Genomic DNA, 26,271 nt, shown 5'->3' with positions numbered 1-26,271 from the left:
GAAATGTTTTTCAGGGCATATAGAAGATGATACTTAGCACAAGATACATTAGGGACTTAGCAGAATCAACTGTGTTAATTGCTTTTTGCCAAAAAGAACTAGTAAATACAAAGGCTTGTAAGTGGACTCAGAGCGCGGCTTCTCTCCAGTTAGTTAACACAGTGTTACCTTCTCCTGCATCAAAATTTTCCCATGCCCTGTATGATTTACAGAGATACTTTGTTCATGCTGATAATAAACTTCCACTTATCAACACATAAGTATATACCATCAAGTATACAATTGACCAAAAGAGCGCCCAGTTACACAATCTACAGACTTTTTTAGTCTTTCACCATCAACTCTGTTACTCTGCTGCCAATTTATAGTGCAAATTCTCCTAACTTCAATGGAGTTCTGTTTGCACACTGGTGCCCTCTGTTCTGAAGAAGAAAAAGTTCATCACAAAACTGAACTTTAACCAGGCATAAAGACAAGCTTAGTTTACTTCCCAGATCTGAAAGGCAGTGCTGTGAAGCCAGCTGAAGGAAGATGGAAGCAATGAGGGAAATAGCTGACTGAGGGGAACTTTTTGATTGCAGTATGAAAGAAATTGTGGAGGGTTTGTTGCAGACCATCGGGGGGGGGGGGGGGGGGCGGGGCAGGAAGGACAGAGACTTAGCAGGACAAGAGAAGGATCTGGGGTCTCAGAAAGACCGTCCAAGACTTCAGTAGGTGTCCACAGTGATGATGGCAGCAGTGAAGGGTTTTGAAGATGGTTTCTTTTTGCTTTTTGTGTAAATAAAGCATGTTTTAGAAGTTGTACTGCAAAACTAGAGAGCTGCTTGCTGTAATTGTTAGGGGTTGCTGTAGGGTTAAAATGTAAAGCAGCATACTCTTGAGAGTTCAGGAGAGCCAACTGAGGGCACTTAAGGATATCTGTATTGGCTTTACAGCCTAGAGCCATGAGAGAGAGTCCTCAGAGAATGTGCCTGGTAGTAATGAATCTGAAGAGCCCATAGATGCTTCTTGGATTAGACTCCAGTTTAGAAGAACACAGTATCAAATGTCTGAATCCCAAAATAGGAGTTTGTGATTTTTCTAGAGAAAGCTTGGCCAGAGCTGTGACACACAGATAAACACATAAATCTACAGGGTGGGCTATATACTATACATATATATACAGAAAGAGAGAGACTATATATGCTATATTATATATAGCATATCTATATATATGCTATATATATACATATATATACATATATATATATACACACACACACACACACACATATATATATATATATATATATATATATATATATACATACATATACACACACACACACACACGCATGCACTGGGCTTCAGTTTCCTAAACATAAGTGTCCAGAGCCACTTGAGATGCCCGAGGGTAACTGAGACACCTGCACAGGGATGGCAAATACAATGCAGCACCCTCTGGAACAGAGACCAGCCAGGATATTGCAAAGCATCTCAGATGGCATGAGCCACCTGTGTTTGATAACTGAATCCCAGCCCTCAATCCTGCTCTTTTTCAGACAGAATGTAATTCAGTCAGTGTTTTATTTTAGACTGTTCTTCAAGCCTTGTCAATATGGGTGCACAGGAGCCACTGACCCGCATGAAACCCGCAACTGCAAAGCTGATCCTCGTTCTTCTGATCAGACTCCACTGGGCATGGCCACAATCACTTCTCCCCTCTGAATACACCAAACTTCTGTCCCCATGAAGGCAAGATTTGTTTCAAGTCACTGACTATTAGGAGAACACAGAATCATCTCCAGCATATATGAGGATACATAACATACAGCCTAGTGTTTCTTAGTTAATAAAGAAAAAAGAGCACTGTCAATATCAAAAGAGTATCATATATAATGTATATCATAAATAAATTAAAAGCATATTTTTGGTGATAGGTTCAGGACAGAATATGAGTAAGGTTTTTCCTTGCCAAGGATGAAACAGTTTTTACGTTATGTCAAATACTGTACCTAAAAATTCCTGCCCATCCAATTAGGTTCAATATATTTTCAAGCATTACTCTGTAAAGCCATTACATTATTTTTTACTATTTGCCAGCAAAGGGCCATGCACATACCTGCTGACGTTTCTCTGAATTTGTCACTTGTCTTCTTCTTCCGCCACTTCCAAGGTTTAAAGATTTTGCCAATGGTAGAGAGTTTGCCCTTTCTCTTGAAGGGAGGAGTTTGGGATCCTGGGGTTGGCCCATCCGAGTTAGCGATTGAAGCCTTATCCAATCCATCAACTATATAAACAACAAAATGAAAGGTAACTGAAGGAAGGAGGACAGAAAAATTATAGTATAAAACAGCTAAACCATTCCATTATCAGAATGCAGAAGGTTCTGGTTGGTCAATGTTTTTTCTGTTCCAGGATCCAGACAAGGACATTTTAATGCATTCTGTAGTGACAAGCCAGGCCTCATCTGTACTTCACTTCTGTTCAATATTCCACACACAGAGGCTAGAACAGTCTACTCACATTGTGTATCTGACATGCATGTATGCTTTTGTAGTTTTTAACTTCTACTGAAAAACTTTTCTGCATATGTTTGTGAGACTTTTTCTCAGTCTTGAGAAAAGCTCAATAACTAGCTAAACATCCTATGAAAAACCAAAACCCATACAATGTAAAAACAGAAACTATTTCTTTTGAATAAAACAAATCTGTTTTTTCAATAAGCTCTAATGATAGCTGTTCTGGCAGTGGAATGGGCACACAGAAATAGGTCAGTTTGATATCCCTAATAATCAGTCATTTACCACGGAGTCTGCCACCCTGAGTCACGCTTCTTATTAACAAAACGTATTTAACAATAAGCTTTTGGGCTGTAGCCAAAATAGAAAGAAGGATTAATTTTCCACAAAAATATATTGAATGATATCAAAGCCGGTATTTATCATCAATGGCTGTAACACTGAGTTTTGTGAAACAAATCAGGACTCATTCTACAACATGCAGTAGCATACTGTTAAAATAATTTCCCCAGACATTTCTCTGAGAAGTCTCTTATTATTTATTTCTATTTAAGAACTAAGGTATCTTAGAGCCTTCCAGTCCTGATCCTGCAAACACTTCAAATGTGCTTAACTTTATTTACGTGAGTAGCTTCATTGAAGTCACTGAGATTACTTACGTACATAAAATTAATTACAGGCTTAAATGTTTGCAGCATAAGGGTTCTGTAATTACCTTCATTCATCTAAACATTTTAATTATAACCAATTCAGAGCAGAGTTGATACCACTGTCAACAGTAATAATGATAATCATAGACATTTAAATCAGAAAGTGCTTTTCAAAAGAAGGAAATATCACTGTCCCCATTTTACAGATTGAAAATATGACGCGCAGAACAGTTAAGTGCTTAATTTTATGTTTGCAAAATGACTTCCTGAATCCTGGTCCTGTGTCCTAGCTGCTAAAAGATACAACTTCAGACACATAACATCATGCTGCAATCTTATCAGTCTGTTTCTCAGACAAATGGCATTTGATGAGTGCCATATTTGTCCTAGAATTTAGATAGATCTGAGATGCTAAAAAAAAATTCTTTTCTGTGATAAAGCTGATGTAGTGCAATCAGCATCCAAGAAACTTTATTCTCAATGTTTTGAAATAAAAAACTGGCAAAAAAGATGCATTGTGCAACTTTATTGAAGTCTATGAATTTAAAACCAGAGATAAACCTCTGTGCAAGTGATAGCATTTAAATCAACAAATCTGAGTGAGTTACGCCATGAAACATAATAAATTCTGTACTGTCAGAGAGATGGAACTGATAGCTCAAGAAAACTTATCCTGGATAAATTACAGTTATTCAGATGCATCAAAATTTAAAGCTTCTATTTAAATGTTTTCCTTGAGTACTTTGTGGTCTATAACATGGAGAGAAGATGGAAGACAGACATTCAAATAGGCTTTAAATATAAAAAGCCAGGGTATTTTAAAGACCAAGCTCTAATTATTCCTTGCATGAGTGTAAAAACACAGCTTCCTCACCTGTGAATCCTGGAAACGACAACAGGGTGTCTTTAGGGAGGTTTGAGCTCAGGGTCACTTTAACAAATCAGCTGCTACACTAACGACTCTGAGAAGCCAGGTGAGAGCTGAGGATTAAATATAACCAAAAAAAGCCAGGAAGCAGCTTTAAAGAAAAGAGGGGCAGTGGAAGGGCCCCTGTGAGGGTCCATTGTTTGGAAGTGGGTATTCAGTTCATGTGTAGGTCTACAGTCTCTGCCTACGGAGTATAATTCTGTATCAAGCACATGAGTCTCTGCTGCAGACTGTGGATCTAAGGGAGAAGCACAGTTACTCAAAAGGTAGTTACAAAGATAAGAGAGCCAATTTTTTCTCAGCAGTACCAAATGATGTAAGAGGGGGCAAGGACCACAGCTTGCAGCTACCAAGGTTAGACATAAGGAGCACATTTTCACTCCGTGCAGCACTGGCACAGGCTGTGCAATCTACATCTCTGGAGGTTTCCAAGACCGGCCAGACAAGCCAGGGCTGACCTGATCTAATGTATGCAACAGTCCTGCTCTGAGTGAGAGACTGGATTAAACAACCGCCTAAGGTCCTTGCCAAGCAACATTTCTGTGATGCTAAGGGATACGAGAAGACATTGTTGCTTTGTTAAATCTGTGCTAGTAAACTCAAAGAATCAGAAGTGAAGTGCTGAAGAAAACTGATTAGAATCTTGTGGCCAAAGAGTTTTGTCCTGGGACAGAAGCCAACAACTATCTCACTGGCAGAGACAGTGAGTGAAAGGCTATCTCCTCCTCGGACGCAGCAGAACAAAACCCACGTTCTTATCTTCATTGTCTTAAAAAGGCTAAGCATACTGACGTGAAGAGCCAGCATCGTGGTCATACACAGCACAGTCTTTATAAACACTAGGAACATCGATCTTTTCAACTCTTCTTCAGTCATGGAGTCCAGTCTCTGCCAGTTGAAGGCAACTGCTTTCACAAAAGCCTCAGCTAAATTTAAGTGTGCTTCTATTCCTGCCAAAGGGCATGGAACAGGATTATGGTTCCAATGGCTCCCCACAGAGCAATGTGGACCTCCACCAGTCCCTGTGCTGACAACATTTCACTCTGAAATAATGATATATATCCTAGTTAAAGAAATCTGTCTCTTCTAAATGATCCAGCACATGAGAAAAGGGACCAATTTAGTGGTGAATAATACTGTTTACAAATAGGAAGACTGCAACTTTGAAAAAGGATTCAACATCAACTCTTTTTGATAATAAAAGATTGGGTGTATTAATCTAATGTGTTCTGTAAGTCCTGTTATCTGGGAATTCACTGAAAAGCTGTCCTTTCATTTGGAAAGCAACACAAATATGTATCTAAGAGGAACGGATAAGCATGACCAAACCTCACACGTTGCTTTTAGAATGAATCTAAGATAAAGTAACATTTCTAGGAAAAAGGACTTTTTTGAATTCAAAAGCAATGTACAGTAGCACATTTTACCAATAAATTGACTAGAAAAAAAACACCAATTTCAATGGTGATGTTCCAGAGCATTTATGGAAAGATCTTTTCAAAAGCTATTACTTCTCATCTTTGAAATGGCCAGCAGGAAATTGGTGTTTAAGATTTACACTCTTTGCTTTATAGCTCATGTATTATTTAAGAATAAAGGGGTGTATTTTTCACCTCAGAGAGCTTATGTACCTTCTATTAATCATTATAAGTATTATACATATTCACTGAGATGAAAGGAAACTTCTTAGCTTTCCAAGATTAGAAGAGCTTGGTCACTTGTGTTATTCTTCTATTTGTACAGTGTCTTGAAGTCCCACCTTCTTCCCACTGTCTTCAAAAAGCCAATGAGTCATTCCATTGCCCTCAATAAACTTTATTATTAATTTTGGCATTAGGACTTTTCACAATACAAGCTGCATAGAATTATTTTGACATATTTCAGTCCTTTGTTCCTAGCTGCAGATTTTGTATCCGAAGGATAAGAAGTGTCTGATTGTATTGAATATTGGAGAAAATGAAAGGCAGTTCATTTTTATTTTAACTTAAATGAAGTTTTGGTTCTTCAATGAGTTCTGCACTGATGTTCCCTGAACGCTCACCTTGAGCAACAAAGAGTGTGCCTAGATTAGTGTTTTGGCTTGCATCAGGACTTTCCTTATGAATAAAACCTCCTGATTTTCCCCCAATTGCTGGGTTTGGTTTGTCTTGTAAAGTAATTTTGAAGTGCACAGATTATATTATTTTAGGATGAAACTAAACTGGGAGATGTGCTCCAGCAGTGCATCTCAGGTGTTCCAAATGCTGATAAGGATTCACTTCAGGGTACCACAATAAAACTCTCCAAACACCAATAGCGTGGATGTTGTGCCCTCAGCCATGAGTGTCTTACTCTATAGACTCATTCCTAAGATACTACAATACCTGCTAATGTAGACATATCCTGGCTACACTAAGACAATGCACTGGTACTAGTATTGCTCCATCTCAGATAATTAGCAAGGTTTTGACCCTTCAATACTGCTTGATGCATCTATACCTGTCCATTTTTCTTAGTAACATTTAAATCAATATCACCAGGGACCAATAGTCTAGGTAGCAGAAGATGCAAGGAAAGTAAGTCATAAACAACATCATCCTCTGAGGATATTAACCATCCAAATTGCACCACACTGATGTCGTCCCAAGCATTTTATCAAGATCTCCAAGAGGCCAGGCTGTAAAAGACCAACTACAATGCTAACTGAAACACTGCAGAGCCAAATCACGCTGGCACAGGTCAGGAGCTAGATGCAGGAAACAAAGAGGATAGCCCCTTTGCTGCTAGCAAAGATTAGATCTGCTTATGGATGACCCTGGCTTTCCTATAAATGACCAAAGATAGAAATGCCTGAACACGTTTGATGCAGGAAAGGCTACTTGCAATAAGTGACTTTCATCTCTGCAGCTGCCTAGGAGACACTTTTCTGGTGTGAATGTTCTCCAGAGATGTTGTGCAGCTGCAGCAGGAGTGTGAATTCCTTACAGTGGAATTCCTTTCCATGGCATGGTACATTTCAGCACCAAGATGTTCATGTCAGCACTGAAATACCCAAATACTTTCTTTAGGTGTCCCCCTAAAACTAACTTTACAAAACCAAAATACAACAAAAATAATCTATCAAATCATTTCAAGCAAGTCTAATATAAATTCCATTGAAATAAACAGCTGTGATTCTACCGATTCCAAGCCTTTTGATCCAGAATGCAAAGAGACCATTTTTAAAGGTTTGAAGATAACTCATGAACAGAAAGAGAGCTATATTTATACAATAAATTGCTCTGTACTTTTACTTCTGAACTCTTTACTTCTCTCAGTGAAAAAAGTAAGTCAATAGTAAGACAACCTAACTTCACTATTAAATACTGGCAGTAATACAGATATATGTTAAAAAAAAAAAAAACAAAAAAAAAAACAATGTCCTTACGCTATTTTTTCTAGTAGAACCATAATTTAATAGTTACCAGATCACAATTCCTTGCTTGTACTTTACTATTAGTAATTTGAGTTACTGATGATTAAAAAAAATAATGTAAAGTCTGAGTAATTAAGTAGCTAGCTACAGTATGAGTATATGCAATATTTTTTTCTACAGAAGAAAAATCCTTTACTGAACCTCAATAGTTTTAATATTCTTTCCCATATTAGTTCGCATTTAGTCTGTGTTCACATTTAGTCACAGTGATAAAGAGTTTACAGGACTAGATAGACTAATTTAGTATGGAATGCCTTGTATAAATTGCTATTTTTAACAATTTTCTCTTCACCACCTTAAGTAGTGATTTTAGATTAATTTGAATGGAGCTTTGAGTTGTGTGACCAACAATGATGTAGGATATGAAAAAGGAGAATCATTTTAAGTCAGCCTTACAGAGACTATTACTTTTCCATGCTGATAACAAATGTACTGTAATCAATGCTAATAAGTAGAGATTGTAATTTTAATGTATAAAGGTGGCTTAATTAGCAAGCTTCTTGGTAATATTTTCAAATAATATATCACAACATATCCAATTACAATTCCATTGTTATTGGCCTAGCAGAGCATATTTCTGGGCATCAAAAATTCCTTAATTCTGTTTCTACTTACAATACTGACTCACTCTGTAACCCTGAAAAGCTATACAGCATGCACATCTCAGTTTCTACTTAACAAACAGAATAGTACTGAGAAATGAAAACATTTTTGTGAAGTTTAATTATTTTACTCTTTTCACAAAGATTCTTGACATTCTGGAGTAAAAGCATTTAGGACTACATTCAACCAAAAAAAGTAAGGCAGAACGTAGGTGTGTCAAAAGTTGTGCTATTGGGTCAAACTCTGAACAGATGCTCTGTCACTGAAGGTGCAGGTGCTGTACTTCATGATATTAAATCTGAATGCCTGAAATCTCTCTGTTTCTCTGTGTGTAAAATGCAGAGTGATGATGTCAGCCTAAGCCTTTCTTCTCCCCACCCTTCTTCCATCTACTCATTCCTGACCTCCCAAAGATATGCCATTCCTTCAGTTGTAAAAATACAACTGCTCACTGGGCTTCATTGCAAGTAGATCACTGAGTGATCCAGACTGAAAATACCTCCCCCTTTCCACCCTCTTTCCTTTTTTAAGAGGTTATTTCTAATCCAGGTCATTTGAGTGATTTCATTTTCAGCACAATGCTACAAACACTGGGAGAGGGGCAAACTGTGGCACGGGCTGGAAACAGGTGAATGGGCTGAGCCTGAATCAGCTCCAGAGCCGCGGTCAGAATACCATGAAACTGTAGCCGCAAACGTGACAACGCTTAACAGCCTAGCACCTACCATGTGCCTGAACCTGAATGAATCCACAAAATACACATGCATTTGCCTTGCATTGGCTACTTCAGCCTGTTAAAACCTACTTTCCCTCCCTGCTCAAAGCAGACTCCCCTAACCAAGAGTGGGAGCAATGGCCCTGTGCAGAAAGCCAGTTGGAGGCCATGCAGGCCAGTGCAAGAGAGAGAACACCAGGAGGAATGTGATGCTGTACCTAAATTCATTCATTTAAAAAGCTACAGGAATTCACATACACGAGTGATATGATGAGTATGGATCTCCTACAAGAAAAATAGTCACTGTACTTTTAACTAGAATGGACAGTATCACTTGAATCTGTCTGATACTAAAAAAAGGATTACAGGACCACAATGCTATTAAACCTCTTGAACGAGTAGCCAGAAGGGTTTTTCCTTTCCTCTCTCTGTCTCCCTCTCCAGCATTACTCTCCACAACTGATCTAGTCTTGCTAGAGCACTGACATACAACTTTAAGAGATTCTTTCTCACACTAGGGCTGTAAGTACATGATGGTGTTGGCATCGTTACAAATTCTCTTCTCCCCTTTGGGCGTTGGACCTTCCTTCATGTTGCAGTCCCTTCTCTCAGCCACCTGCCCCCCAAGAACTGTCACTGACTTACCTGCATTGCAATTTTGTTCTGAATCTTTGCCAAGAAAAGCAACGAACGCAGGAGCCTGAAGAAGAAACAGTCTGTTTCTAGCCTCTCCTCCTCCCCATTGCTGGGAAGACAGGACCAAGCAGGAAAAGGCAAAACAGCATAGGCAGGAGATGCAACTGGAGGCAATGTGAAGCACAAAATTAAGTGCTCCACTGATGCTGAGGTACCACAGCAGTACCAGTACCCAACACTTTTGCTCATCACCCATTACTCAATGTTTGTGAGAATAACCTTTTCTTTTCCCCCTCACACAAGTGACTCAAATCACTCTATCTAATCATAAATGGATTGCAACATGCAACAGAAGATGCAATGGCTTCAATTCAAAGTTATTTTATGTGTGGATTCAGGTCTGAATGATTTCTTATCAACTATCAGTTAGCTAGTTGAGTTGTTTTTTCTTCCTCTCACTGTGCCCACTGGCCCTGCAGGGATGTACTGCAAAAGACATCGTGGTTTATTGAGATCTCAAATCCTCTTCTGACAGTGTTATCATTTTCTATACAGTGTTGCCAAAGGGAACCAAAGTTTGAAGTCATGGTCTTTAAGCCAGCAAAATCAGCATGTTTATGCAGCTGCATATTATCCCAATTCAGTGACAAGAACAATAACCCATTGACTTGCTATAGAGTACGGTAAGCTGTTTATTTCTGAAGCTTATTGGAACAGGGAAAAAAAAACCCAAAAACACTGGATGGTAAAGTGTTTGACCCAGTCATTAAAAACAGAAGTCATTCTGACACTATCAACGTCATCTTAAATCAATCTCTCAAATTCTGTAGCATTATATCAATTTTTCCTGACCAAAACCAAATGGAAAGACAGGTCTTTTTTCTTTCTTTTTGTTTTCTACTTGGAAGGGAAAAATGCAACTAATCCCCAGTGGATAAACTGACAAATGGGAGAGCTATAATCTACCTTAGAGCACCACAATGCCGAATGCTTTTGCCTTGCCATACATCTGGAGTTTAACTTCAGGGAAACTCTGTCATGAGCTAATTGACTTGATTGTGTTTTAACTAAATGGAAGGAAAAAGCTGAAGTTCGAATGTGGGTGGCTGCATGGTAGTTTCCATATGGAGCTGCCAATATTGCAAAATGTTAATTGGACCTCCTGCTGGTGATGAGCTAAACAGGGTGGGTAGTGGCTACTTCAGATGGATTCTGACTGCTGCCTTAAAACAGCCAAAGTGGGTAGTGGGTGGATCCTCCTGGGATAATCACAGCAGGAATGGATACAACTTGCCTGAATATCTCCAGGTTTTTACAAGCATATATACACAAACACTGTTTGGGTTGTCAGTGTCACACAAGACCTGCAGCGCCAAAACTCAGAAAAGGCTTTATGAGCCTGGACCATGTAACTCCCAACACGCTAAAAGCAAAACATAACCTCTCTGCAGAAAGTCAAAAACAGCAGGAGGTGGAAAATTCAGCTTTAGTACATCTGTAGACAAAAGGCCATATTCTACCCCTTTAATGAGCCCCTGCCTAGCTCTGCAAAAAGCACAAGTGCTGTACAGGCACTTAGAAGGAAGGGAGGAAAGGAGCTCTGTGCTCCCCTGAAAGTGACAGCATGGGTGCCCAGGGCTCCAACTTCTGAGTCTTACATTGCAGAAAAGAAGCAAAGTTGAGTAAGGCCTACTGCAAACTCCACCATGGCTCTCTTCTCCCCTCCTGCCAGCACCATGCTAAACATGCATATGCACTTCTAAATCCTTTGGAGAAACAAAATGTTAGTGCAGAAGCCACACGATTCAGAGGGATGCCCTGCCACACTATCCTCTTATCCTCTTTTACAGTGCACAGAAGAGGAACGTGAGCAGAGTCACATTTTAGATTTGTTCAAGCAATGGGGCTGTCCCCCACATGTATTTATTACTGTTCTCTTTCCTCTGTACACCCGGGATTAATTTGCTTAGTGTCTGCAAGAGCTTGTACAGTTATCTGCCTATCTAGCTATAACTAGGAACCCTCCTTCCCCCAAGTGGCTGGTCCCCAGCACAGAAGGAGGAGACTTAGTCTTGGCTTCCCACTACATGGCATAGGAAACAGTAAATAGGACAGTGTCAATGTGAGGCTGCTTCCACTTCCTGCTCTGGCAGAATTCCTGTGTAAATTATGCTACAGTAAAGCACAAAAGACCTCTGCTTCAGAGTTACCTTAAGCAGTGCCCCCCACCCCCTTCTTTTTGGTCACAATAACCACATTAACTCAGTGTTCTTTGTTGTTTTGTCAGGTTACAGGCTATCATATTAGTTACCATAATTTGTCTCTTGCTAATGAAACCTAAATACAGATAACACTCAATGTGCAGCCTATAGAGTTTCTTCACAGTATAGTTTTCATTCCCACTGGGTTAATTTTACAGTATAATCCAAACTTATGGCTGTAGGGCACTGTGTAGGGATACCTGAAATACTACAGGTACCAGAAGGCAATACAGCTCTGATAAGCCGGGCTACCCAGCCTGACTAAATTACCCTTCTCATACAGTTACCTGGGCAGAGTACTTGGCTACTACATCTAGGTAGCAGCAGGGCTTCTACAGGGCATTGAGCAAAGCAGTTATAACTCTGCAATGATCGCCTTTGTTCTCACCCATTTCTTATGTCAAGACTTAAAGATCGAATAAAAATAAGGACCTCAGCACCAGACTTCATGTTTGCAATATGCCCACAGACATACCTTTGCAAATTAGTTATTTACATTTTGGCATCATGTAGTCTTTATTAGAACATGTACGTACAACACTTACTCCCTCTTCAGCCAAATGTTTAACTTCCATTCTTTTTGCTTCTTACGAAAGGAATAAGCAAATGCTTTGCAATTCCTTTACTAAATCTTTGAAACTGATCTGGCTGAAAACACTCTTGATATCTGCTCTCTGGCTGGAACTCAGCTGGCTCGGACCAGAAGAAAAGTGAACATAGGTTGAATGCAGGTTGTTTATTTTTCTCTCCTCCACCCCAAAAGTTGAGTTAAAAGAAGCAAATGGAAAGTTTCCAGACAGTAAAGTTTTCCAGATATATGAAACATCAGGATAGGTTAAATTCTGGATCCAAGAGACTTCTCCATAATAACAGACAAAAAAATCCAGGCACCAAAATGAAGATGTGGGAGGAGAGAAATGAAAAATTACAGTGTACATGAAATAACAATCAAACCAAGCTGAAGGCTGAAAACTAGTTTCCTGTGGCAGAATATCAATGGATAAATCCCTTTGAAGCACAATGGTATAGATTTCTATTTATAGTTAAAAAAATTTTTGGAAAATTTTGTAATTCAACCTAAAAATAAACTGCGCTTAGTCATCTTATTAAATTTAGTAATGATAATTTTAAAATGCCACATTTGAAAGCTAGAACTGCAGAATGAGAAATATTTCCTACAGACTAATTTTTCTTGCTACAGTCCTAATACAGGGGAGAAAACTAGCTATAACACATTTACTACAAATATTTTTAGCAACAGGCAAGCGATGAATCTTCCAAGCAGGCACTGGCTAGGAGCAAAAAATACCTTGAAGCGAGTACACGGCCCTTTTCCTGTGTGGTAATAAAAGGAATTAAACATTTTTGCAATAATCAATACGTTTGTAATACCAAAGCAGGAATAAACATGGGCCAAGTATGTTACATGGAAGCCTTTGGCCCCATTCCCACTTCTCCAGCTAGTTGTAAACTTGCTTTCCATCTACCCAAAGCAGACTAGAAGCCCTTTGCAAGGTCTGTCCTAGCAGCAGCAGCTATCACTAAAGAAAGGGAAGAGAGGGGAAGGACAAGACCCATATGTTCCTTGGTCCTGGTTTGTCCTGACAAGAGAGGACTTGTAATAGGAATACTATGTAGCATGCCATACAAGAACTTCCTATCCCCAGACTTCCCAGAAATTTGATGAGGAGTACAGTAATCAGCAATTTGTTAAAAGAAAAAAAGGCAAATGCAAACCTTTTAGTCCAGTGCAAATTCTGCTGAGCATTCCTTGTATTGTCAGACTACTAAATCCTATGTAGTTTTAGGTGCTTAACTAAGACTCCTCTTAGGAGCCTGTTTGCCTTCAGAGCATGAATCAGCACATCTTCACGCGGTCTTAGCTACTCATTATTACGGTTGAGTCAAAAACCTAACAAAACAGTCAAAGCATAGCCAAAATTACCCTCAGCAGCTTAAAGGTTGCTTCTAGCTTCACTATTCTCCATACATAAGCAAACACAAACTTGTGGCTGCTCCACATCTGTCTGGCTGGTTCACCTGGAGTTTAATATTAAAATCCAAGTGCGGATTTCAGTTTGCTAACAACCAATCTACCCTGCAGTACAGGCTAAATGACTCAACTGCCGACATCTCCCCAAAGCCTTTCCACCGTTGTCTCTGTGCAGCTGGAAGGACAGAGACATCCTCTCACAGATCAATGCCTAAGGACTGCACTGCTTACCACAGCGCTAAGACCTATGGCATGGGTCTCCAGAAGGCTCTCACAGTCAGTGGAGACAGTATTTAGATATGATGTGCACGCAGGCAGTTATCATTTCATATCATATCTCAGCCTATTTTCACATCACAGTGGAAATATCAGCTGAACAAACAACCATGTTGGTGACTATTTGTGAGGTTGCACTCTGAGCCAGATTCTTGTACTGAGCCAGAAGAAAAATAACCTTTTGTATAGGCTTTTAAAGCCCATACAGTTCCTTACTACATCATAGGAGGGTCAGGTAAATAGTTTTGCCGACAAAAGGAAGTTGGATGGTGTGCCACAGGAAAGGACAAGAGGGGATGGGGGACAATACAGGAAGCTAGTTGGGGAAGAGATTGAAGACTTCTATCATGAAACTATAGCCTGAGTTTACTGTCAGTGGAACTATGCTCTCACATGAGTGTGAGAATAGTTCCTTACAGAAACATCCTCTGCCCCATCCACCAAATCAAACACTCCAGTGATGATCGCCTTAAGCGTTAACTTTGTTAACGATTTTCTTTCTTCAATAAGAAGGCAGCTGGGGAAGGTAGTTGCACATTCCTCCTCTCCCACTCATCCCATCCCAATTCATTGCTGGCTACCCAACATCCTTGCTAGACAGAATGCTGTATAAACAGTACATGTGTGCTTTTCCCTTTATTGTATATCTTGAACCAAATCTTTCACAAACATGTCTATAAATCTGACAGCAGGTTTGGTTTTGTGGGCACAGAATAAAATACACCCCTGTCCCCACGCCCCCTCATGGTTACCTACTATAACGAGGAGCTCTAGATCTACAAATAACAGAACATTTGCATACAAAATACCTTAAGAGCAATTTGATCTGTCATGTAATTAAATCCCCTGTACAGGCTAGCCTGGAGTTTGCTGTGCTGCCTTTCAAAAGCGACATTTTCTTTCACACTGGCACTACTTCAACACCTATTTTCTAGTACAGGAAATGGCATATTGCACTTGTCCAAATGTGTGCAAGTCAAATCTGAAGCAAATAGTTTCTTTTTGTGACCCAGCTGGCCTCAGAACCCCAGGGAGGAGCTCAAGGACACTTAAATCCAACTAGCAAATTTCTGAGTGTTGGTGTCATTGCAAATATTTATGTAGGCTATTAGCTCTGCAGTCTTTGAAGAGAAAACTGTTTATTTTAAGTTTAGTTTTTTAGCTGCCTTTAAAACGTTTGCCTTTGTTGCTAGATACCAGCTTGGATAAACAGTAATAATAAAACTCCAACACGCTCAGAAGAAACCGTTCATGATTAAACACAGCTCCTCTCAGTCAAAATGCCTGTTTGTCAATTCTAAAGCCTCAGCTCATATTTTTCTGTACATATAATATCACGATTCTGAATAAAGCTAAAGTTATCTTATTTGCTATGAGGAAATGGGAGTCACCAAGTTGCAGCTGACTTTTATTCAGCATCATGTTTCATTACTCTCATCAACCCTAGCTACATAGCAAACAGCTGTTTTATTCACCGTATCTGGTTCTTTATTAGGGCCAGGGTGGGGGATCAGACACAAGCTGACATATTTGTCAGCCCAGCTGCTCTTCCTTTACTGATTTGAACATGCCCCTGAGCATCAGAGTTTATGTAAAAGGACAGGTTCATATGCAGTTGTGAAATGACTCAGTCATATTTAAAAACAGTGTATTCCCTTTCCTACACAATCAAGAAACAGCAAGCTGGTGGCACTCACTAGAACTAAATGCTCAGTGGAATTGTAGTAGAAACTTTATGTAAATTTGAAGATTGTATTCACACACATTTTAAACTTTAATTTTTCTATGGAATCAGTGCTTAAGGAAGTGAGGCACTGATAATCAAAAAGCCTTTGGCCAGAACAGACTGCAAATGAGAAACTTGTTCTCATTCAATGCACCTCAGCTTGTGTCAGCAGAGCAGCTTGCAGTTAACGTGCTCCTGGGTCAAGACACTAATGGAGGTGCAGCTGGAAATCAAAATCCAACCTCTTTTTAGGAGAACCAGCAAGGTTCTCTAAAAGCACTGCTAAATAAATTGAGATTTTTAAAATACATCCCTCAAAAGAACCTGACTAATCTATAGTTCTTCCTCTCTGTAAAGCAACTATACAAAGCTCTGTTTGCCTTGTACAGGATTTTCTGTCCTTCTCCTCTTAGGGCCAGGCACCAGCCCAGCCCTAACCAATGTATCAAACCCTTCTGGGAGAAGAAAGGGATAAAGAAAAAGCCACACATGAAGAGCAGACACTAATTCCAGGGGGACAACCAGTTAAGTAAAAGGGAAAGGTGTAACAGTCAGGGGCTCAAACCTAGTTTGCAAGGCACGAGAAGGGGACACAAAGCAGAGTACCACCAGCAACACCCATTGCTCCCAGAAGCAGCCCCATGAGCCGGCCCAGGCTGCTGCACTTGGAGAGGCAAGTAGAGGAGGGAGTAGAAACAAGCCCTGCCATCACAGGCACCCCTTTGGTTCCTACTCCTGGTGATCAGCTTGGTCAGGGACTAGGTTGACTGCAGGGTCCTGTGACTTGGTGAGGCCTTGGATGGAGAGAGGCCTTACTGCTGTCAAAGAAGGTAAAATACACTGAAGCTTTTCCAGCAGAGTTTTCCATTTTCCCCATATGAGAATGCAACTACTTTGTAAAATTGTCATACATATGGCAAATATATAATTGACATGTTCATTTCCCCACTTCCTTGTTTCATGCTGTATTTCAGGTTCCAGCTTGTCCTCTGCTCTCTCTTGATCCTGAATGATTTGTATTATCACAGTGTTTAAGAGGGCTAGTCATAGATTGGGACCGCATAGTGGCAGGAGCTATCAAAACACAAAACACGAAGACCGTTCCCATACCGAATCTAAATATAAAGTGAAAGAGAACAGCTTGAACAACAGATTTCTGATTTTTCATTGCCACCTGCTCAGCTGTTGCATTTTTAAGATGATTTAAATATCTAGAAGTCCATATTATTTTTGCTTACATCATGTCCTTTTCTAACACCTCTCTCATTCAGGCATTGGCACTGAGCAATCATAAAATACATCTTCGTAACCTTAGGCTAAAATAAAATGTCTGCTGTGTTTGAAATTAATTGTTTTAGCTGGAGCTGGATAAGTATCTCTTGAGACCAAGAGCAACTACCCACAGAAGAAATGTAAGACTCCATCTTCCCTTTACCAATGCATTTCAGTGCAATACTACCATAGACTGTAATAGCATTCATTCAAAACTTGCTTCAGTGCACATCATTAGTAAGGATTTCAAACAGGACCAGTAGCAATGCTTTTGTTTGTCTAATGTGGAGGAATTGAGACCGCCCAGATATTTTGGCATACAACACTGTACTGCCACTGGTAACACTTTGTCATTTTCATACCGAGCCAAATTCAGTTAGGAGTCAGCAGTCATCATGTTCCAGTGAGAATTTATAATCTTCCAGTTGCCCAATAAGACATACTGAAGGTTGTTCTAAATCAGATAATATATTTATATAGGGTTTTGTACAAACTAAATCAACTTCAAGAATAATGTAGTCTATTTCTAGCCAGCTAATGCTGCCAAGTATCACTCCCACTGTATGGAATGCCACACCTCACTGTACTTCATAGGTTCTTAAAGACTCTTTAAGCCCTAAACACTTCAGAATTCATTTAAAAAGGTATTTTTTTTAATTAGTTGTGACTGCAAAGGTAAACCTGGCTATAAGACCCTTAAGTAACTGCAAGTCAGAACACAAATGAAAACACTGAAATGGTTTATTTTAAAAAATTGAATGACTGAGTATATCCTAACAATTTTTAGGACTTCACAAATTCTGTGGTACCTTTGTCAAAAAGACTAGAAATAGTGGACACAACAAACAATATATAAATCAACCTAAAAATAGCTATGAACATTAGTAATTCAACCTCGACATCATTCACTGTGGTTTTTTTGTTGATGTTAAAATCAAACTCAAAGCTGCCCTAACACTTAAAGATTTCAGTGTATTACAGCTTACTGATTTGGAAAAAAACACTGTGCCACTGCAAAAGTAAAGCAGCTGGGTGTTTTGACAGTTGACTTGCAGACAGCTGAAGTTTGTGAGTATGTAGGAAGTGCAGCTGATATTATTAGACATTTCTATAAAAGTTATCTGCAGAGAAGACTCAGTCCCTCCGCACTCAATAGCAGCACTTCCTTTCCTTCCAACTAGTTGCTTGTGGCTCTCTGCAGGCTTAGGAGGAGAATACTATGTTAAAGAATGACCCATTCTTTTTTGAAGTGTAATGTACTCAATGTTGAATTAAACAAAGGCAACATTCTAAGAGTTTGACACAGGAATTCAGACACAATTTTATGCCAAAGGTGGCAACAGGGTTAGGTAGTTTAAAATACATATATAAAGAGGCCAAGGACAAAGCTTGAATTCTTCTTCTTTATGAGCCTTACAATCAAGTTGATGTAGATGAACAGAACACAAAAGCTGTGTTTAAAAATGCCTTAATAAGGCTTTGATAAAAAAGAAGATGCCAAAAGCCAAAATATCACTGGAAGGCCCTGAAACTTTTGTTAGCAACTCAGAACAGTACTGGAAATCAAAATTGTCCCAAGTAAAATATGCACAGCATCAGGGTTGACCAAATTGATCTTTGGCTTTTTTTAAGCTCTGTGAAGTTTTCTTTTTTAAACTACTAGCAAATGTTTTCCTAGAGAGGGAACATTATGTGATAAGGTACATGTCCGTTTCCAGAGGTCCCTGGGAAAGTGAGCCATCACTTAGAAAAGCCCATAGGAATACTTCAAAAATTCCTGTTTGCAGTTTTTGACTATCTTGATTGTTTTACATAAGAGATGATGATAAGTGTATGAAACTGATTTAGCACACATATTCAGAACAAAGAGAAAGATTTATCTGTTCATGTAATAAGTGAATAAATAAAGACTGATTCTCCCTCAAAGAAATGAGCAAACACTGACTTTCCATTCATGGTGTTTCCAGTGGGGTCTTTCCCCCAGGACTTCCCTACACACAGGGAAACATCTGGGCAGCCCACCCTGGAGCCAGGACTTGCCAGCAGTCCTACAGTCTCCGCTCAGGAGTGGGATGATGCTGCAAAGCTCCCTGGGAATCATGGTGCCACTCACCAACACCCTACACAGCTGTGCAAAACAACTATACAAATTAAACCTCCATCAAATTTCTGCCTGGAAACATGCAGCTCAGAAGAGCAGCAGGATATAAAGATTGGCTGTTCCCCTCCTGTGCCCTAGTCTTCCTTCTTCTCCCTCAAAATGGTATTGGCATCGTTGCAGGGAGCTGGGAGAGCAAACAAACCAGAGAGACCCTGGATGACTATGACCATGCCCTTCCTCTCATGGCAGCAGAAGGAGCCTGGCAGCTCTGGGCTAACAAAAAGAACTGGAATTTACTCCCATTATCCTTTTGCAAGGTACAATGTCTTTTCAGTCAGCTTCCAAGTGCTGCTCTTATGTTGTTTGAAGGCCATTCAGCTCCACACTTCACAGTGCGCTGAAGGAGCAGGGTAGAGGGCCCTCCAATAATCAACTCCAATTTAACTCCCTCTGAACAGGTATCAGGGAAAGAAAGAAAGAAAGAAGAAAAAGTCTCCTGAAAAATTCTTTTTGACATTTTGAACAAAGCTGACATGTAACTTAATCTCCAGCTACACACACTTTGTATAAAAGCAGGTTTTGAAGGAAAAGAGGCTAATAATTATTTTTTAAAGGAACATTTTCAAGTAGCTTACAAACAAATGACTGCAACTTTCCTGAGCTTAGGGGAGTGGTTATAACATTTTGGAAGTGAAAAGAGGTGATAAAGGGTTCAATCACTTTTCTTGGCTTGAAAAAGGTTTATAATTTCTTCTAACCTCCCCCTCATTCTTACAGTCAAGTTCTTAACACACATATTCAACATTTTTAAACTCTGTGCTCAGTTTGCACTTTGTTTCATTACACCCTAACTGGTCGGTAAGCTCCAACAGTGGGTGGCAATTTTCACTGCAGGAGACACCCAAAAAGAGACCAGTGGATCACACTGCACAGCTCTGTCACTGTGCAAACATTACCCACACAGGTCTTTTCAAGTGGTATCCTGGGGAACAGGCACTTTATAGACTGATGGCAACATGATGCAATAATCCTTTTTTTCTTCTTTAAACATAGAAGGTACAGAAAGACATGACTAGCTAATTACATTGAACCTTTCAAAAGCAGTACTTCAATGAGTTAAGATATTTCAGGGAAAATCTGAAACTGTAATCAGGTTTGCTTATATGGCTTTGGTCTGTTTTGAAGATTTCTGTATTTTTCTTTTGTTGGAGATATTTCTGTATTTTAATACAGGTGTATAATACAAGCAATGTAGGTAAGCACAACAGTACATATTGATTCAGGTTAAAAAAAAATAGCTAGAAAGCCATTATCAACTTTCACTCAATATTTTCTTGTTCTAGAAGGAATAAAATCAAATTTAAACCAACAGTTAACTGAGTTTGCTTTTTTGAAAGCCCTGTATAAAATCAGGAATAATACACTAAACTTGAACAACAGAGGTATGCATGATATAACTAACTCTTAAAGTTTTTTGGCAAATCCTATGACATATCATGTTTTATGAATAGCAAGCCTCTGGGAGAATCTTCACTTATTTAAAAATAAGCCTACACTTTTCACTCTTGTATTTGTGAAAGACAGCTGGAAAAAGCAACTCCTAAGTCTTTAAAAAGCAGAAAAAAAATCAGAAAATCTGCAAACTTAATTATTTTTGAAGTATCATGGTCTAAGGAGCTTGATCCACAATTTTTGAATGCATAGCATAGGCAGTAGTATGGGGCCAGTTCCAAGACCATGCCAGAACTCACAGTAACTAGCAGTGGCCCTATTAACAGGGCCATATGTCACCATGGTATCTTAAAGGCTAGCACATAAGTATCTGAGAGCACTAACAGCTGCTAGTACATTGGTGTTCCAGTATCAGACAAATTGGACTTCATGGTCACGTACCACATAGATGATCTGCACAGGTACAGAGGACTCTACACTCCATACGTTGGAAAGACCCTTGAGCATGTGTCTACAGGTGCCCTGGGCCTCAAAGTTCCTTAAGGCATCTCCAAAATGAGATCGTGGGTGTCAGTATAGACCAGACTCCAGCAACACAGATCTCCTGGGCTAAGACAAATCTTCATTAATTATGTGATCTTTGCTGACTGAATCACAAGCCAGACATTAGAAAGGCAAGCCTGGCCCATAACACAGCCTCCATCAGTACCAGTCTGCAGCTCAAGTCCACCACAACAAAAAGCACTCCTCTGGCAGCAGATATCTGACCCATCACATAGTCACTCATTTTGCAGGTCCACAGAGCCCCTCTGGTCTGAACATGCTGAAAGAGTCTTACATGGTGAGCTTTCCTGGGGAGAAACCACTTTTCCCTCATAGGCTCCAGGCAGCACTATACACAATGCTCAATCAACTAATATCAGTTACTAATTACACTGGAACACTTGGATATAAATTGCCAACACAAGACACTTTTATACCATCATCTAACTGCAGGTACCTAGTTCACACCTGGGCTCCCAGTCATGCAGATCCCTCCACACGAGGAATTGGCACAGGGGCCAAAAGGAGGTGCCCCAATTGCCCTGTACAAAACCTACTGAAGAGTAGGCTCCACGGATTGCATAGGGATCCCAGGAGAAATGGGATCTTAATTCAGGCATTCTAAGTAGATGTGTAAATGATGTCGGTATCCACCTTAAACCAAACTGAGCCTTCAACTACCTGGTATTCAGCTAGTCAAATTTCAAAATATAAAAAGAAAATATTTCAGTAGGTTCGGGGAATTTTTGCTTCCCTTTTTGATCAACAGGAGACCTCCTTTAAAACCTGTACTTAGTGCAGATCTGAAGAATAACAGAGCAAATTCAGATGTTAAAAAACAACAACAACCACCACGCACACCTTGCTGTTCCCCTTTTTCTGATCCAGCTTTATGCTTCTCTGACTCTACTGAAATCCATAGACCAAACTTCTCTTACTCTCTGTAGCAACAGTAGCCTTGAAGGTGAGGAAAAAGCTTGAAACACAACCCTATGACACTGAAGCTCCCAATCCAAACAGCTTCCTTCCTAGTCAGCTCCATTACAAACACCGGCTTCCTGCTCTGATCGACACATATGCTAATTTCAAACATCTGTCTTTTAACTGACTTTAAAACTCCATTCATAGTTTTGATTTTGATCTTGTCTGATTTATCTCAAAGCTAAACTCCCCCCCACCAAAAAACATATTACTACACCACTTAAAAAAATTTTCTTAGCACTCAGAGGAAGATAAAGGACTATGTCTTAATTTACTCATGTATTAGCAACACTGCAACTTATTACTAATATTCCACATCTTTAAGTGGATCAATGCTGATGCAGAGGCAGGAGGAATGACATGTGTCAATGGCCATGAATCACTCCATGAAGGCCCACAGAACAAATTCAAGTCTGCTGCTCATGGGTGACAGGAACAACTGTGCAGCTTCCTCTCCCCATCTGCAGCAGCACCACCAACAGCCTGCCAGCTTCCTGGGGAAGCGCAGAGCAACAGAAATATAGCAAGACCCAATTTGTATTTTATAAGTGCAGATGAACATTTCTAGTTACCATCACTACACTGGAGTTCATGGCTCTATATACTCGCTTTTGCCTCCAAGAAATGTTTTCACAAACCCACCTATTTCAGGACCAAAAGCAGACAGAGCTTAAATCTGAAGAGCTAAATATGCAGTGGCTGAACAGTGTCTTTTATGTGCTTCATTGAAGTTGGTGAACAGAATGTAATCAGAATTTTACATAAAGTCAAAGTAGTTTTTGGAGGTGTATTTGGACATAATTTTTATAGGCACAAAATTACCTGCTATTAGGAACAAGTGAGTAATCTGTGAAAATGCTGGAAGGACAATAACAAAAATTGCTGTACTTTTTGGGGCAAGGAAAATTCTCATCAACAATTTCATTTCAGGTCAAATTTAATATTCATTTTCATATGGCTGGCTTCCCTTTCAGAATATTATAGCAACAATAGAGGAAATTGAGAGCTGTATCCTCAAAACTGAAGGAATCCATTTACCTTTTATGCCACAGCTTATGACACCTAGCCAGGATGGGGGGAGAGCCAGAGCAACTCCCTGCTATTAACCTAGCCCAACCCTAAGCCATTCTACTAGAAGGTTATTCTGGGGAGTGTTGTTCAGTCTGTCATCCTCTCTAATGTCCACCAACTTCACATATCTGTTCTCCAACTGCAAACAGATCTTGATGTTTAAAACCTGTTATTGCTACTGGAGCTCTGGCTTTTCTCTTTTAACTGACATGGACAGGAAATATTTTGAAAAAGTCACAATTTGCTTGAAAACTGCATCACAGAAATTTACAGAAAGATTGTATGAAAAAAGGGATCTCCCTAAGGCAAGATCTCTGATCTGAAAAACTTCCGCAAATATGCACAACTGTACACTCATCTGTATCTCTGTGGGATTACAGCCACAATTCTTGGGTTATAAAGTTCCTGTCAATATGTGAGAAAAAAACATATTGATACTATTGCAGTAATAGTTGTGTTGAGACATACTTACGGTTGGCTTTCTCATGTAACTTCACAGCAAGCTGCTGGACTAAAGAGGGCTACTGGTAAGAGACGTTTCACTTCACTCCTGTCTTCCTGAAGGGTCACTTGGTGCACTGCCTGCAGCGAGTTACCCAAACTTCCCTCCCTTCTCTCTCACCGTAAACACATTCCTCCTCCCTCCCCCACCCCCTAAAAGAATGACATTTTCAGGTTTTCAGGTTTGTCTCAAAACACAAAGAACCCTGGCTGCTGGCCCACTTGGGAAAAAAAAAAGTGGGAGCAAAGATTGGATTATAAAGAAATAAACAGGGTAAGACAAAAGAAACCTCTCTAGATTTGCAAATTTTCCCCTCACTGCTATCTGTGCATGCATGCAACTGCTTAGACCAATAAAAATGAGCTACATGCCTTTTTTTTTTTTTTAAATTGAACTATGTCTGCCTGGTATTTATTTGCTTTTAAGAAACTGCTAATTTAATTAGTTCTTTCCCCTCTGTTCTTCCTCCACTCTCCCCTCACTCTTCCGTGGAATTTACTGCATAAAAAGTAAAAAATTAAACTGGAAGGAAGTAGGGACACCTCTAGCCCCATTTACACAGAGAATGTAACCGATCTCAGAGATTAAAAACCTGATCTGTGCCACCAGACACCTCTGTGGTGACGAAAAGACATTGGAGGCCCAGTTCTGCCCTGCTCGTTTTTATCCCCTGAAACAAGCCCTTAGGGAAAAAATAGGTTGCCAGTTATGCTAAACAGTAGCATTCCTAGCCAAGGATTGTCACAGTGTAATTATGTCATCTGCCAAACCACAGGCAGTCAGGGCTGAGGAGGTTGTTCCCATCTGAAAATTAAAGGAATAGTTAGCCACAGTGCTGGATTAACTTGCTGGCTATCTTCAGCTGCATTCTTTCACCACGATGAACTCTCTTAATGAAGGATTTTATGTTTATCTCATCTATGTTTCTCACAATGTTTTTCTGATGTGACCATGCAAACCCCGAAAGGTCTGTAGGCTGAGCAACTGAAAGAGATTTTCTCTGCAAAATAAGGATAAGTTAAGGCCAGCTGGTTGAAAGGTATGGACACAAAAATCCACAGCCTGACACTGATGATTTTTGCTCACTCATTTATTTCGTCTGCAGCTTTCATTTAGTCAGGTCTTGCATGTTGCATTTGTAGAGGGGTGAGGGGATGACAATAATTAACTATCACACAAGACTATTTTCAGGCCTGATTAATGCTCACAGAAGAGTTTGAAGAGCTGTGTGATGTCTAGAGGTGCAGAGACATGAACCCACATAGATAATCCAAAGGTGATAAACTGTGGCCTTTATTCTTACTCATTAACAGATCACACGAACGCTCCCTAACCTACTTCAGTTCAAAATCACGCGAAAAGCTTGAATCATCTTAAGCCATGGTTTAAGCTAGCCCTGTTTATTTTGCATTGAAGCAGATTAGGAAATGGTTGCGTGTTAGAGGGGCTGAACTGAGGGGAAGTGACTTTGGTCTAAGGGAAGGTGAGCAACAATGGGGGGAAGCTATTAACACCTTCAGCCCCTGCAGCTGTGACCAACCTAATAATCAGTCTATACATTAAATAGAGTGTAATGCAATAGTCGAATTTTATGTCCAGCTTCTCTTGCTACCTGGGGAAACATGCAAAGCCCCAAACCCTGGTTTAATGGGTTAAAAGGGATTGAAAATAATGCTTTGCTTTCCGACGCTTTCTAATGCTCTAGCTCTATATTTTCAAGCTTTTTCTCTTTCAGGAATGACAGCTAGAAAGGTGCATTCCTTTTTCCTCTTCTTTTGAAAAAGGACATGATCCTAGAGATGCAATACTGATATTAAGTACTGAGACTTACAGTAGAAGTGTTATTATTAAACTTAAAAATAGATATTCACTTTGTCATGTTGGAAAGGAAAAGAGCCTTCATGCAATTTGTTAATAAAATTATGTATTCCAAACTAAACTACAGAGTTTCCAGGTACAATTAAATGTTTCAGTAGCAAACTGTTTGTCATGTCTTACTGAGCCTGCCTGAAATATCCCCTCCTTTTCTTCTCCATCCTTCCCCTTGAGAAACACTAGTAGTGATGGGGCAACTACAACAGTGGGAGGAACAGTGCCAGAGGGGAGTTGAGAGAGGTGTTGCTCTAAGTGTCCACAATATTTCCGTTTTCAGTTTCAAAGCTCTGAATTACCCGAAACTTTTTCAATACCACCTCTCCTCCCCCCTTCAGAATCATGTTCACTCCATAGCACAACAGAGTAACATGATGATATGGTCAAACAAAAGGGCTGAAAATATTTTAAAGCCAAGCGTCACAGTCACGTAGTTTCTGCAATGCTTTGTAGTTAATGTCTCCCTCTTCTCCTGCTGGCTCATGTTCTGCTACTCTCTATTGCTTTCTCTTCCAAGAAAAGTATAGGCCATTCTTCATTTCTGCTTGGTGCTTGGCCAGCTCTGACAACTTGGCTTTATCCACAGTCTTCAAGTTGCCCATTTTACTGTTCACTCACTTGTACAGACACAGAGTCTTTCATGTCTCACCATCAGGCCTTAGATATATTCTTCCATCTCCTATTTCCATGTGTCAGGAGTGGCAACATTCAAATCAGAAACAACAATAGCACCT

At 39.8% G+C, this 26,271-nt stretch overlaps 1 protein-coding gene across 6 annotated transcripts in view; it reads right to left on the bottom strand.

The window, feature by feature from the left end:
- Nucleotides 1-26,271, bottom strand: part of PHACTR2 (phosphatase and actin regulator 2) — a 150,725-nt gene that overhangs the window by 51,423 nt on the left and 73,031 nt on the right. For 5 of the 6 annotated variants that reach the window (XM_064509076.1, XM_064509077.1, XM_064509078.1 and 2 more), the window contains one exon: nt 2,102-2,269. In XM_064509076.1, coding sequence (XP_064365146.1) covers nt 2,102-2,269 — 168 coding nt within the window. Of the gene's footprint in view, nt 1-2,101; nt 2,270-23,635; nt 23,697-26,271 lie in introns of those variants that run through there. The other variant, XM_064509079.1, reaches the window with a different exon arrangement.

The sequence above is a fragment of the Dromaius novaehollandiae genome, chromosome 3, assembly GCF_036370855.1.
Source record: "Dromaius novaehollandiae isolate bDroNov1 chromosome 3, bDroNov1.hap1, whole genome shotgun sequence".
Taxonomy (NCBI): domain Eukaryota; kingdom Metazoa; phylum Chordata; class Aves; order Casuariiformes; family Dromaiidae; genus Dromaius; species Dromaius novaehollandiae.
The sequence above is the reverse complement of the archived record's forward strand: the minus strand, read 5'-3'. Positions and strand labels throughout refer to the sequence as shown.